Here is a 16,322-nt window from a genome sequence, read left to right on the forward strand (position 1 = left end):
TTCTGCTCTAAGTGTTGATGTTCGTACCGTTCTATAATCCGGCCATTTATGATATTTTTTGAAATACAGATATCTCAGCAATTTATTTTGCACTTTTTCTATATCACCTAATAGCGTTGCATTCTCGTTTGACCAAACTTCGGATGCATACTCAAGTTTGGGCCGAACTAAGGTATAATAAAGTAATTTAATAGTTTTAATACTGTTGAAATGTCTACTTTCTCTAATTATATATCCTAACATTCGATTAGCAGATTTGATGACATTGTAGATATGGTTGGCAAAGGAAAATGTGTTATTATAGGTTACTCCCAAATCTTTAACTTCCTCTACACGCTCCAATGCTTCATTGTCCATTGTGTAATCAAAAATAACTGGGTGCTTGATCCTATGTATAGTTAAGACATGGCATTTATTTATGTTGAATGAAAGTTTGTTGTCGTTACTCCATTTCACTATATTGTTTACATCTTTCTGTAGGAGTATACAGTCCCTCACCGTTTTTACATTTTTAAAAACTCTAAAATCGTCTGCGAAAAGCAAACCGGATGAATAATTCAACACTGAAGGTAGATCATTAATAAACAATGAAAACAATAGAGGCCCCAAATTAGAGCCTTGTGGGACTCCGGAAGTTATAGGAAACTTTGACGATATATTTTGATTGTGCTTAACCATGAAGAATCTATTTTGTAGGTAATTTGATAATAACTGCAATGTCCCTCCTATTACTCCATACTTTCCCAATTTATATAGTAATACATCGTGATTCACCTGATCAAATGCTTTCCTGAAATCAGTATACACTATATCCAATTGAGACTTGTTTCCAAAACATTCAGAGACAAAATTACTGAACAGAAATATATTAGATCTAATTGATTTATTAGCCATAAAACCATGCTGCTCTGAAACAATATATTTATTGGCATATTGATTTAACTTTGTATGAATAATTTGTTCAAATAATTTTGCTGGGGAACATAATATTGAAATAGGCCTGTAGTTCTCTATATCTTTTTTATCGTTCAATTTATGTATGGGAGTAACTATAGATGTTTTCCAAATAGATGGAAAAGTTTTGCTAGTTATTATTAGGTTGAAAATATGAAGCAATGGTGTTCTGAGCCATTCATGACAGCCTTTAAGTATATATGGCGGTATACCATCCACTCCAGCTGACTTTTTTGGTTTAATTTTTTTTGCCGCATTATCGAAATCAGATTCATCTAAACGATTTATTACAAATGTATCATTACAATAAACATCAGAATCTTCAAAGTTTACAGTATATGAGGCTTGTTGTTGGCAAAACGTGGAAGAGAAAAATGTTGCAAAGTATTCTGTAGTTTCATTAGCTAATACTTCTTTTCCCTGGTAGTAGAAAGAATTTAAATTCGGAGAATTATTTTGTTTATTATTAACATAATTCCAGAAGGAATTAATATCAGTATCTATATTATCCTCCAATCTTTTGAAGTACTTTTGTTCCTCTTTTTTTATTGAATTTTTCAACTCTTTCCTAATATTTTTATACTTTTCATTGAATTGATTGGACAAAAATCTCAATTTGAAACATCGATTTTTTTCCTTTAGTAATAATTTGATTTCTTTTGAAAACCAGGCAGGGTATTTGCTCATTTTACTAGTATTAGTACAGTACGTTGGAACACATTTCGCAACAATTGTCCCCCATGTACTGTAAAATTTGTGTAAAGCTGTTTCTACATTATTATCATTCAAAACCTCGTACCAATCTGTATTTCTGACATTCGTACTTAAAGCAAAGAAATCTGCATTTTTGTAATTATATTTCACCTCGTTACACTTTTGTGTAGATTGCTTAATATTAAAACTTTTTGAAACATTGATATTTATATTCAAGGAAGGGTGATAGTTATCCTCTTTTACAAACGGTAATGAATCTCTTTCAACTGAACATTTACCTATAGAACTTTCCGGACCTAGTACCAAGTCTAATATTTTCCCTTGTGTATTCTGAATGTTATTCAACTGTGAAAAGTTATTAAATTCTAAGAAATCTTGTAACATATTGTATTTTTGTAAATTACTATTATGTATATTGAAATCACCAATAACATAAACTTTTTCGTTATCATAAATTTGGTCCTGTAAAAAATTAAATGCCGTTTCAACTATTTGAACTGTACTACTGGGAGATAAATAAATTACACATAAGGTATATTTCTGATTACTTACTTTGAAAGTGATTGATATTGCCTCAAAATCTCTCCGATATCTGTTAACATGCAGAACTTTATATGATTTTTTGAGCGCAATAAAAACTCCCCCACCAGTAGTCAAATTAGTGTATTGTAAATTTCTATCAGATCTTATCAGATTGTACCGCTGTACGTCAACTATTTCACCATCTTGTATGGTCTCCTGTAACCACGACTCAACAGCTATACATGGAATAAGGAGGCACCAAAGGATTTCACATGAATTGAAAGAAACAAGATGGTTGAGTATGTGAAACAGGAGACATCTCCATAGTGCATGTATGTATCATAAAATAATTACTGATAAAGCACCTACATAAGTTTATCATAAAATAAAATACCACACGGATATCCATAACTTGAACATTAGGTTCAAGGGAACATTAACTCCCCCTTTATTCAAAACCCAAATGTTCATGCGCTCATACAGCTACCAGATTGTGAAAGTGTATAATAACATCCCTTCTGAATTGGAAAAATTGAGCCAAGGTCGTTTCAAAGAAGAATTTAAGACATTACTGTTAGAATCAGCACAATGACAGGTAAAATGTGAAATATACTATTTACTAACAATGTATATGTGTATACATCCATAATTGAATTTGAATAAAATTAGGTACGGACTACAAACTCTGATAGTGAAGACAGCTTAAGGTTAAGTGGTAGAACAAGTTATCAGTGATGGATGAATTGAACTTCGCCTTTTATTTCCAATATTTTATTTCTAGGTTAAAATCATGAGAAATATGTACTTTTTTTTCTTTTTGGAAATAATAAAGACCATTATTATTATTATTATTATAACTTCGTGAAAATACGTCCATCTGCCATATTCCCTTCATGAAAATTGTCTTCGATTTCAGAGTGAAGTATCTGGGATGATGAAATTGTAAATTGTTCAAGTATCAGCAGGAAAAATTGATCAAATCTCGAATAAAACACAACAATCTTTATTCAAATAATTGTACATGACATATGAAAGCGTTAAAAAACAATGTATATGCACATTCTCACACACGAGTAGTATTATCTTGAGGGAAATGCGCTCAAAACAGCAGATCATCGGAAATTACTGTCGAAGATGGAACTCCAGGAACTTCATGATATGCGGGACGGAATTAATAAGCGTGGGGACCGTGAACTGTTTTGAATTTTCTTGTCAACTTCAGCCTATTTTTCTGTGATCTCTGGAAATGAAAAGTTCAAATCACTTCAAAATTCATCATGTATACTTGAATAAAATTTCAGGCTTTCGAATTTGAGCCTATCTAATGCCCTCATTATGGAAATAACCTTAGTCCTCGCAGTCAACGCATATACTACTGATGATGTGATAGTAGCAGAAAAAACGTTTAGTGCTTCGAACACGGTATACCAGCCTAGATTTTGTTCTCTTTTATCGAAATTTTTGTGAATTGGTGAAGTGTTATAATAATACAAAATTTATAATCACAAATAAGTTACTGTGGAAATCACCGAAAAGGAAAATGAGCTTATATAAATTTCAACATAAAAATTTCGAGGTAGCCGACAAAAAGTCCTCATCAATATCATTATTACTTTCTTTCACATGTATATTACCTGCATTCCATTGAGACACCATAGAAGTCCATAACATTTTTTGGTATGTATGGTAACAAAATTTCCATTTCATCTGATTTTTATTTTTATAGGAACTTCACCTGACTGGTTGGAAGTAGCTGATAAGAGACTAACCTACATCCACTCAACAAAAAAAGAAACCCAATATTTGGGTTCCACCACACATATTTGCATCTATTGGGTAAAATAAACAAGTCTGCTTACGCTGGCCAATCAGACTTAACTGCAATCGGCTGGCGAAATTCATTGTTACAATGTCGGAATGCTCAGTTACGTTTTAACGCCTGTGATGTGAACTTATACGGTATTTCGGAGTTTAAAATTTTTGAAATGTCAAGTACTGATACGGCTGAAGAACCTGCTAATTTGTGTCCTTACATTATACCTAATCATTTTTCCCAGCAACATATTATTAAAAAAAATTAGTCGTTCCTCAGTGTGCAAGCAGCCTTGTCTGGGAGAACACGTGCACTATGCATGATAATATTTTGGAGCACTCCGTTGCTTGGTTGGACAGATAATCAAGACCTAGCTATAAGCATAAGTAAAGTACATCAGAAATCATTACAAAATGAACTATGGTTTTTTGCCAACTGAATTGCTTCTTGTCTCCTCAGATAAACATCAGGTTTTTTGATAATAGCAAAATCTCTCCTTCGTTTTACAGCTGGAATTATGTGCTATTTTTGTTACTAACATATTCTAATCCCTTAACCCTAATATCATCCATTTTGTTTCTCATGTATTCAGCTTTTTTTTCTGCCACTACTTGTTGATGTATTTTATATGACTGTCCATATGGAAGTAGTTGTTTCGAAAGAGTTTTTTCTCCCAGTTTGTATTTTTTTTTCAATGATGGAGAATTAGAGCACCAAAAACCTATTTTCTTCACAAAAAACTAATCTCTTCCAAAAATATTCACTCTTCGATTAAAAAATAACATATGATATGTTAATAATTCCAACTATTTGTATTGTTCAATGCGTTTAATACCCACAAGTACTACTACAATAGTACAACATAAAATATCTTCTATATCCTAATGGAAATTTCTTTGTTGAAGTTGAAACGATAGAGAAAGTAAAGACGGAAGTTGAAGCCTGCATAAGTTCACCTTTACGATAAGATTTTGTTTGTAGCATATTTTGCTGTTGCTGTTTAGGGACTACTGACTACCCATGAATGATGCTCATCTGAAATATAGAAAAAGTACAAAATATTCACCCAGAATGTTTTTGAATCCTTCGATTCACACGAGAAAAAACAATAATTTAATGAATGAAATACAATAATTCAAGTTGTGTATGTTAAAAATATGAATACAGTTATATCTTATGTTTGCTATGTGAATGGTGCTGCCACCTAGTATAATTAGTTGAATATGCATTCTGTGTATTGTGTTCTGTGACTGAGTAGTATAACAGTGTTCTTTGGTCTCATGATATTGATAGATATGATGTATTACCAGCAAGCGATGAAGAAAGTCGATGGATGCTGCGAGTAAAATAAGTTATGAAGCTTGTAACATTATTCGTAGATGTAATTAAATGAATATATTGATGATTATTCGAGCCTCAATTATTCAACAGTGTATTTACGGAATATAAAAGCATGATTTCCTCTGTACCATGAAGCACATTCCTCTCCATTGAGACATGTTGTATACATGGCTGTTTTCAGCAAGCAGCTACCGAACTCATAAACGATGAAATAAACCATTCACGCTGAACATGACGGTTTTTCGAATATGAAATTTCGCAATTCTTCAACGCACGAGTCTTGACTACATTTTAAGGGCCATAAATTCGAACAGCAGCACTGCATGAATGCATTTCGAGATATAAAGTTGGAACGTTTGACTTCCAACTAAACGGAAAGATTTGCTATACGTCGAAAACTTTATAATGTGCCATATTGCTGCTGGTTTTTTCGCAAGTGATCCATGACGACAAAAAGGCAACAAGTTATAAAAAATCTTTTAGTTAGATAATCACTCTGATTTCAATAAAGTTAGGATAAACAAATGACAATTATACAATAAACAATATATTTATTCAAGGGTTATATTCGTAGTGCACCAAGTTCAATTCATAATTGTCACTTGGGTGTAAAACAATTTGATAAAATGAATTTCGAGATTGCACCTCAAAGAATATCAACTTGAAAACGTTTGCGAAAGCAACATTTTGGAAATCATGAGATAATTACATCTACCAGATTTAAAATTTCAATTTTGAATATATTTTATGCATACAACGAGGTATGTTCAAAAAATAAGATGAATTTTTCATTTTCTATTTCTATTTTCATTTTGACTCCACCAGTTATGGCCCTTTCAAGCAAATCTGGATCGCCATTGACGTCATTCAACAATTCCTGAGCGATATTCATGCGATCGTTTTTTTTAGTCAAAATTCAGCAATTGTTTCGCTTACGACAGTTCCCTTGTTTCGATAATCCATTTGGATTCCAGGACATCGGCTGTGGATGCACATCTTCACCGGCAGCAGGAGGTTGCATACCTTAATGAGTATCAAGAGGTGATTTAGAATTGGGGTGGAAGTAACTAGGTTCAATTCAATGCTACGGAAACTCAGGCATCGGAATTCTCCAAAAAGTTAAATGTCTCCGAATCGGATATAATAATATTAGGACTGACAAATCTACTTTCTTCTTCGATGGGGGTTGAAATGGACACCAGTATGTCTTGGCACAATCATGACGCTGGAATTGCAAAGGCTGCTCCTCAGAAGCTTGGAACACTGTTCCAAACCAGAAAACTATACACACCCCAGCAACATTTGATGCTTTATTAACCTCATATCAGATATTCTTTGGAGTATTGTTCTCATGTATGTAGCTCCGCCACTAAGCATACCCTGAAACTGCTGGATTACATCCAGAGAAGAGCCATCCGCCTGATTGGAGACTTGAACATCACTTGTGACCTTGATAGTCTGGAACATCGAAGAAAGGTTGAAGGTTTGTCTCTTTTATAGATAACTAGTACTATGTTGCTGTATCGCTGCTGTTTCAATGTCTCGACAGACTCAGAATCAACGAACTTAGGCGTGCGCAGCGTTATAGAACAGTCCTTTCAAAAAATTGTTCTACAGCGCCATCTAGTGGCGAGTTGCAGAAAAATTGATAGCCTAAAAACCTTCTCTATGAAAAATTACCTATACATGTCAAGTTTCATCACGATCGGTTGAGCGATGTAGAAGTTTATCACATACCAACCAACTAACCAACCAACCAACCAACCAACCAACCAGCCAACCAACCAACCAACCAACAAACATCCATATCAAACAACATATCAGAAATACGCGACAGACTGTGGCTGCTCATCGTTTTGAGGTTCAACTCATAACACATCGAACTTCACTGTTTAAGAACTCTTCCATTTGGATAACTGTGTTTATGTGTAATAAACTTCCTGAGAACGATTCAAATCCAATGCGAATCGCTACTTTTTCACAGGCACCGCTCTTAGATTGCCTTGAGGATTTTTCTGTAGTGCTTGCATTTTGCCCTCGAAAAAATTTGGAACGAACTCCGCTGTCACACGCTTCATGCCTAAAATTCCAAAAAAATTGCATGGTATGAGCCAACAGATATGCCAACAACCTCAGCATATTCTATAAAAGTGTTTCGACGATTCTCCATAAAAAATTTCTTAATTTTTTCAGCATTTTCATTAGTTATTGATGTGCCGAAGCGTCTAGGGCGAGCGTCATCATATAGTTAATCCGGAACGGGGTTACTATTATTATTATATAAATGTATCCCACTGAAACATCTACGGGTTTATAGGTGAGTCACCTGTGAAATAATACTGTCTAATAACCATTGGTAACCCCTTCGCTATTGCCGTGTTTGTTTTATTCAAATAAAATTTTTGGCAGCTGCTGTCACCAGATGCGAATTTCTCCACATCAAATTTTGGATGTTAGGCAAATCCGAAAGAGGCTTGAATTTCGCCTCCTGCACTAGGAGGAGGTCTTTAGTTGCAGAGGGAAAAGATCTTAAAAATTCGCAGACACTTTCTTCCAAGAGGTTACTATCGTAGATTTTGGATTGAAACTCTGCTTAAAACCTCCAGAAGATACTATATTCAATAATAAAGAAAATAAATGAAAAAAATATATAACAAAATAGACAAAGAACAAAAACACACAAAAAATTGGAAAAAAATAACCATAACCAAATCTCAAAAAAAAATAAAAGTCAATAATTGTGCCTCCGCCGGAAATTACTATAATATACGAGAGTGACGAAATACTCTATTGGCCGATGATTTTTGGCCACTACAAATTTATTATAGCTACCTCCTTCCCAAAATGATTGGTACACGCTGGTACACGGAACCTCACACGCTCATTTATTCCTACGTCAGAATATAAGAGTACCCAAAATCGCGCTACCCGTCTGATTTTCGAAAATAAAAAAATTAAAGATTCCACCCAGGAAAACTACCGCCCTTGATTGACCCTCAAGAGAACCCTTCAAACTCCCTAAAACTCCTTAAAATTCACACAGACTTACTTCCCGAAAAACTTTCGCACCACTCTAAGACCGCTGCCTCAGGCAAAGAGCTCCCAGAACTTTCTGTCTTTCCTCCTTTCAAAAGCCAGGAAAAAATCACGGATTCATTATCCCACCCGTCGGTCGGTAGCCAGGCGGTTCGACGTGGGTGCTTTGTTCACTCATTCGAATTGACTGCCGTATTGGTCCGTGGTTCAAGCCCTAGTCTGAACAATCGATTTTCACTTGCTATCGTCCAACTTGTGTACAAGTTTAGACTTCTGAGGGTTGACGTTCGTTGAGGTGCGACAGCTGGTTAACGGAAAAATAGATTTCAAACAGATTTTTTTTTCAGTCGTTAACACCAGCGGGGGCATCTCCCCGCCTGTCGTGGGTATATGAAGGCGGCGCTTTACCCTGCGGACGTCCTGGGGCTCAACATTGAAGTCTCATCCTGCTGAACCCCCTTTTCCTTCACAAATCCCTCTCCCGTCCACTCTCGTATGTGGGAGAAATGTAAATATTGTGAATACTCCGTACAGTAGACCTTACATTTGATAAAGAGAAATGTATGATGAAGTATTCTTGATTTTTGGATTGTACAAACATATATGAAGAAAATAATCGCTAGTCAAAGGCACGTAGCCCTTGGAATTTGGGCATTTACCCTATTTTTGAACAGACATCGTACGTATAATAATTGTCAATTTTGGGTAATTTTTTCATCTCCGGTCTTTTAGTGGGGAATCTCTAAAATGAACTGGAAAACATTACAAAGTTGTAGGAGTTTCATTGGAAATAATAAACTTCTGGTTTGTCTGTTCATGCTGTATTTCCTCGTCGGCTCAATATTCAATATTCCAACAGAGACAGAATATACATAGGAACAGTAATCCCATTCGAAGATATAATTTGATTACGTTTCGCTTCGGTTTTTGGTTCGTTTTTTGGGAACGTTCAATCTGTTCGTTATTGAATGTAAATGGAAAGGGTTAATAATCAAGCATTGATGGAAAAATAAGCGGCTTTGATGAAAGTGTGATGATATTTGGACTATTCATCGCTGCTAGCTTCAATATAGACACACTTTAATTTCTGAACGCTTTGTTGATTATTCAAATAACGATGATGGGATTTGAAAGGATGACTGTGTTCCAAAATATCAATGGTTTGAGTTCTCTCAAAATGATCGGTGTCAAAATAAAAATCTTTGGTTGAAACACCTATAACGAAAATTCAATATCAGGTTATTCGTTTGAATCTGTTTGTAAAATCACAGCAGTTAACAAAGAAATTTTGGAAATAGAACAGAAAGAGGTTTTGAACCAGTTCCATTCTTGTAAATCGATAATTGAACTTCTGGTTTTTTCAAGGACAAAATACAAGCACTCCAAATGGAAGACTTCTCAAGCAGCAAATTTCGAGGTGTACTGAGTTGAATCTGAAAACGATGAACAGCCACAGTTCGTCGCGTATTTCTGATATATACCTCTCTTGTGCCAAGTCACTTGAACATCTTCCGTGGAAGTATATACAGTGAGGTCTGTAAGTAACGTTGTTATGAATTTGCACGAAAAATACTGAAACAGGTCAATTTTTATAAAAGAAAATACACTTTCTCGAAAAAATTATTCAACCGCATTTTCAACTCTCTGGAGGCAATAGCTACAGCTGTGAAAAACGAAAAGAGTTAGTGTGTGACATCGCGTTTAAAATGGTTTTAGATTTTCTATTCAGCAATATAGCACTTTTTGATTTTTGGACATGGATACTATAATAATAATAATATTTATTCACCATTTTTGATACACTTGGGTATATATGGTAAGTCAGTTGTACTACAGGCTAGTAAAGATAAAAAGAGTTGGAGATTGAACACAGAATCACCTCTAAATATACACATATACACATATATACACACATATACAAGTGAGCATAGATGCTCTCAAATTAACTAAAGATTTTACATCATTCACATAATTTAATCTAAATAAAATTTCGTCCACTGTGAATTTATTGTTTGTGAGATTGTCAATTAAAAAATCTTGGTAACTGTAATAGCCTCTTTCTAAAAGCATAGTTTTAACATAATCATGGAATACCTTGTCACTTGTGATTTTTTTAACTTCATTTGGCAGCTTATTGAAGCACGTAATGGCATTATACTGAGGGGATTTTTATAGCTTGTCATGAGATGCTGTGGGATTTTTAAAAGATCGCCGTTTCTTGTATTATGACTGTGATCCGAAGCAGTCTTATCATATAATTTATTGTTTTGCCTAACAAATGAAATACATTTAAAAATGAAGATGGAAGGGGCTGTCAATATTTTTTTGTCTATAAAGACTGGCCGGCAGCTATCCCGGAAATCCATATTGAAGATTAGCCTTATGATGCGTTTTTGTGCTATGAAGACTCTGGAAAATCCCTTGCTCTGCCCCAAGCCATAACATTAAGACTTACATAAGGGTAGGCCATGGCATAATATATGCTGAGTAAGGCAGTTTCATCCAAACAGGATTTCAGCTGTTTTATGGCATAATATGCTGTATTTAACCTGCTTTTCCCAATTTAGATTGGCGTCTAGGAACGTCCCTAAAAATTTCATTTCTTCAGAAGTTTTAATGTCATAATTAGAGTGTCGACCAATTGGAATATTTCTTCTGAAGTGAAAGTTAACACTGATCGATTTAGAAGTATTTAGAATGAGCTTATTTCTTTGGCACCAGGTACTGAACTGATCAATGATATGTTCAGATTTGCTGACGAGTTGCTCAGCATTATTGCCTGCTATGGTTATCGTTGTATCATCAGCAAACATTGTGACGTAGCCTCCCTTTATATGTTGAGGAAGATCATTAACATAGAGAAGAAACAGTAGAGGTCCTAGAACAGAGCCCTGTGGCACCCCGAGTTTTACCGTCTTTGACTCAGATGTAACTGCATTGCAGATTACAACAATTTCTCTGTTTGTCATATAGGATTGTATCCAATTTATTATATTTCGTGGAAACCCGAACAATGACAGTTTTTTTATGAGAAATTCCGCGCATACTGTATCAAACGCTTTTGATGGATCGAAAAATAGTGAGATCACATAATTTTTTTATCAATCTCTGTGTAAATATAATTCAGAAGATGATAGGAAGCTGTTTCTATAGATTTATTTTTCCTGAAACCATGCTGAGACATACATAACAGCCTATTTGATTCCAAATGATCCATAACCCTACGTGCTACAACTTTTTCAAATAATTTAGATATCGAGCATAACAAAGATATTTGCCTATAGTTGTCCCTTTCTGTGGGGTTTCCTTTTTTATATACAGGTATAACGAGTGATTTTTTCAGAACTTCTGGAAAGTATCCTTGTATAAGTGATTGATTCATTAAGTATGTTGAAGGAACGACAATAGATGGTAATATTTTCTTAATTGTTATAATTGATAGTTCATCAAAGCCTGCCGTTTTTTTGTTTTTCATTTCTGATAGGACATTCAATATCTCATATTCCGTAACCGTATAAGATTGGAACGGTTTAATAATGGTAATATTTTCAGTAACAGTACAGAGTAGAGATAAGTTTTGCCCGAAGTGATTTGATATGGAATTTTCAGCTGCATTTGAGAAATATTCAGCAAATATTTCAGTAACTTCCTCTGAGTCAATTTTAGACCCATCATCATAGTTGAGAGTTATTGTTTTTTTCGAGTTGTTTGTGCTTCGTCCTAATTCTTTATTTATTATCTTCCAAGTCTCTCTAGTTTTGTTTTCTGACTGGTTTATTCTAGACTTAAAATATTTATTTTTTGCCAACTTTACATTATGTTTGTGCTCTCATGGAAACAAAACAAAACAAACAAACATACATGACTAGTCTATCATCTTGTTTTTTGGAAGAAATAATACTATTTTCGAAGTATCCAAGTACAAAAATAAAAAAATATTATATTGCTGAGAGTTGAAAAACCTTTTAAACATGGTATCACACGCTACCCTTTTTCATTCAAAGATTTCACAGGGAGAGCTATTCCTCCTAGGGGGTTGAAGGGGCAGTTGAATCATTTCATTGAGAACTTGTATTTTCATTTATAAAAATTGACCTGTTTCAGGATTTTTCATCTGCATTGATAATTACATAGAAAATTAATTCATTCGTTATTTTACGACTCCATCAAGGTTGCAAGTGGTGTTCGTGTCTCCAATCAGGCTGATAGCTCTTTTCTGGATGGAATCCAGCAGCTTCAGGGTATGCTCAGAGGCGGAGCTCCATACATGTGAACATACTCTAAAGAAGGTCTGATGTGAGCTTAATGAAGCACCAAAAGTTGAGCACCTCATGTGTACAGTTTTCTGGTTCGAAACAGCGTTCCAAGCTTTCGAGAAGCAGTCTTTGCAATTCCAGCGACATGATTGTGGCAAGATATATTCGTGTCCATTTTAACCCCCAACAAACTTATTGCAACAGAAAGCGAAATTGTCTGTCCTAATATTATTATATTCGGTTCGGATACCTTAATCTTTTCGGAGAGAAAGGATGCCTGGGCTTTCGTGGCATTGAATTGAACCTGCTTGCTTTCATCCCAATTCGAAATCAGCTCTAGATCCTCTTGGCTTAGAATGGCACGGGAGATTAAACTAGTAGTTCAATATTCCTCTTGAAGAGGGTCACTTGGTGATCGAAACACGTGTCGAGGTGTTAAAATAACGGTTTGGTGTTGGAAAAAAACTCCAATAATATCCACACTTGAATCTGATTGTCAGTCATCAGGACAATGTTTATTGTTGTTCTTTATGAATCAAGATGATTTGATGAGTCTTGTCGAAATAAAAAAATGAACTCAACACTAGTTATCTAGCAACAAGTGTTAGGTTGCTCTGAGAGCAAGATTATGGAAACTGAAACTTCAAGGACTAATGAAATCATCTGGGAGAAGGGTGTCGAAATGCTCATCGGTCAGACAAAACGAGTTATCATAATTCTTTTTAATGAACACCGGGCCCATGTCCAATTTCGGAGATTAAGAATGTAGTATCGCTCAACAACGTTCAATTGAATGAATGGCTGATATGATTTATCAACGCTCTCAACAGTTCAGAAAACATATTTGAAATTATATTTAACAAAACTGCTGCTAACAGATACGCTATATGTTCATCTGGAGAAACCCTACATTTTGTTTTATAAGAGAGAGGACATCATCTTCAGATGATGTGGTGCTGCAGGTTTTTCCGGGTTTTCCTGCAGCTGAAAAAGCAAATGCGCCACTGGAATCAATGAAGTCGCCCCGGAGCGCCAATTAATTTTTATTGTTGTTTCTATTGCATTTTTATCGTTGTTTTAAGAAATATTTTGATGAAACTTCGAGTTACATTTTTTTAAAGAATATTTCGAATCCTATCAGGAATTACCCACACTTTATATGCATTTTCACATGCTGGTAGCAAATCGGAAGTGATAAACCGGCAAGATCAATTGCTATATGCAGTTGCTAGATGCTAGAGCTTTTAACGATAGAATTCCACAGTAATCGAGTCAAATATTATGAGTTTCCATGAAATACGAACTTCCACAGAGGAATTTGAAATTTTTTCACCGTCTTGAAGAATTCTTTCGACAAAGAAACGAGTAGAATTTTTCCTCATTTTTGTGAGCATATATACTACTCAAAATAGTGATTTTGAAAAATTGAGCCTTCTTTTCGGTTTCAACAGAAACTATATTTTTTAGAAATGATGTTTTTATCATACATGTTTTCTATAACTTCAGGTCATTCGTTATATTAGACTCATTTATATCGAAAAATGAAAGTACTTGATGAGCAAATCTTTCAAAGAAAGGTACATTGAAATATTCGACATCAACCTGAGTGTTCAGACTAATTAGTATGGCATTTATCATAGTTAAAAGTGAGCCTTTCAACTATTTTTTGATATTTTCCACATCTGAAACTCAGTGGCTTCAAAAGAGTACTGAAAATAAAAATCTAACTGGAAAAGAAAATATTTCAGTTGTAATACATGGTCTGAAAAGTGCCAGGCCCAACACATAGATGGCGCTGGTGTTATTGCATTCACTGCTTTTTCAGTTAGTAATAACCTTCAAAAGAAAGCTGTTGAAGTTTCATGATATTCTACTTATAAGTTTGTGAGTTATTGTGCTAAGAGTGACACTACTTTTGTTAATTTCAAAACAATGGATCAAAAACGATTTCGTGTTTTAATTTTACACTGAGTCTTGATAGGGAGAAATACCGTCCAAGCGAAGCAATGGCTTATAAGGACTCCGCTCCATCAGGAACAACAATTAATATTGGTTGGCTGCAGTGACGGCTCGTGCATTGGAGCACAGGGAAGGCTAAAGTCATAAAGACTATATAAACACAGAAAGGCCCGCCGGAGGCGCGAAATTTTTTATGTTGTTGCACGCTTTGCTTAATTCTAAAGTTAGGGCTGGGCATGGCAATGCGTAAAAAGTGCATGAGGAGGTATGAACTTTATTTTAGTTTGTAAACCATTTAAATGGCCGGCCATGACCGCAGCCCCATCATAGGTTTCCGCAATTAACTTTTGCCTAAAATTATAGGTGTCACACGTACGAATTAAAAAATTAAACAAATCGTCAGCTGTGCGCCCAGATGAAACATCATGAAAACCCATAAAACGTTCTACCACATTACCATCTTTGACATATCAAAAAACGATTGAAAGTTGTGATGTACCGGGAATATCGGTAGTTTCATCAATTTCCCATCGAAAAAAAGAAACACTTTCAATCTTCTTGCTTATTTTTTCCCTAATAATATATGTCACACTGTCTATAAGCTCATTTTGGATGGTTTTTGAGGTTCCCGAAAAAACGCTACCGTTTAAAAAAGTGCCAAATTGTGTGAATCGTATTTGCGCTATAATATTGGATTATTCGAATTCGATTATTCGAATCTTCGGTTTCATCGTGTCCGCGAAAAGCTAATTCTTGGGAGCCCAAATAAATCGTAATATCGATAAGTCTTTTTAAATTCGACCGATTTTCCCTAACCTGATCATTGAATGAAATTATGGCCTCTTTTTGAGCTGTATCTAAAGCTGTTGCTATATTTTGTTTGCTAAACAATTTTAATTTACAAGAAGAAAATATATGCTCCTTAGAAGGAGGTAATTTTTTTAAATCGGAGTATCCTATTTCAGACCACGTTTGGTATTCGGTTTGTAAGGAAAATAAAACACAGGGCCAACAAAAAAGTTTTTCTCGTTTAATGGAGCCGGTTTACCAATCGCATTTATCGTACCAACTAATATTAATTCCTCGATTTTGTCGATTATCTGACGCTTTAATTGAAATCAAATTTGGTTTAGGCTTTCCCAGAGTTTAAATAATGTAAAACATATTATCATAAGATAAAGCAACCAATCGACTATATCGTCAGATTTTTTCATTTCGTCCAACTTATCCATAATAAATGAATAAAAAAACTTATCGAAAAGTGAAAACCTGAAAATACTTCGAAAGTGAAAGAAAACACTTTAAAAACATATTTAAAATATTACCAAAAAGGTCTGCTATAATACTATACTACCTGTTTTATACACAAATAATAAATATTACCAAGAAACACTAAAACAATTTACCGAAATATTTTTCAGTCCCGGTCCGTCACGGCATCCCGTCCGAATTATTGAATAAAAAACAAACGCAGTCGTACGGAGACCAACTGAAGGCTAGCCTTCTCCAACGCTATAATTTCTGCAACTGAAATTACAAATCGGGACGTATGTCGCTAGTTGGATCGGTGTCGTGGAGCCTGTGTTTTTTAAAGCGGTCGGAGGCTTGGCTCCCTTGCAACGTATGGCATTTATTATTTTGGGTTGATGGTTTATTCGTTATTAGTTCATGGGCGGTGCGTTTGAGTTTTGTTGATGCAGGATACATTGTGGTACGTACTACATAGT

General features: G+C 34.8%; 1 protein-coding gene and 1 long non-coding RNA gene across 2 annotated transcripts in view; one reads left to right on the forward strand and one right to left on the reverse strand.

Moving 5' to 3' along the window:
- The window catches only part of LOC141482157 (uncharacterized), a 252,166-nt gene that overhangs the window by 152,951 nt on the left and 82,893 nt on the right, over positions 1-16,322 (forward strand). The gene's annotated exons all lie outside the window — the stretch shown is intronic.
- The window catches only part of Axs (Abnormal X segregation), a 129,622-nt gene continuing 116,477 nt past the window's right edge, over positions 3,178-16,322 (reverse strand). The window contains 1 exon segment of the mRNA XM_074174931.1: positions 3,178-3,430. Coding sequence (XP_074031032.1) covers positions 3,362-3,430 — 69 coding nt within the window. The 3' untranslated portion in view covers positions 3,178-3,361.

This window comes from Leptinotarsa decemlineata, unplaced genomic scaffold (genome assembly GCF_025532065.1).
Source record: "Leptinotarsa decemlineata unplaced genomic scaffold, Ldec_3_MD MMD2_tig00000882_RagTag_RagTag, whole genome shotgun sequence".
NCBI lineage: Eukaryota > Metazoa > Arthropoda > Insecta > Coleoptera > Chrysomelidae > Leptinotarsa > Leptinotarsa decemlineata.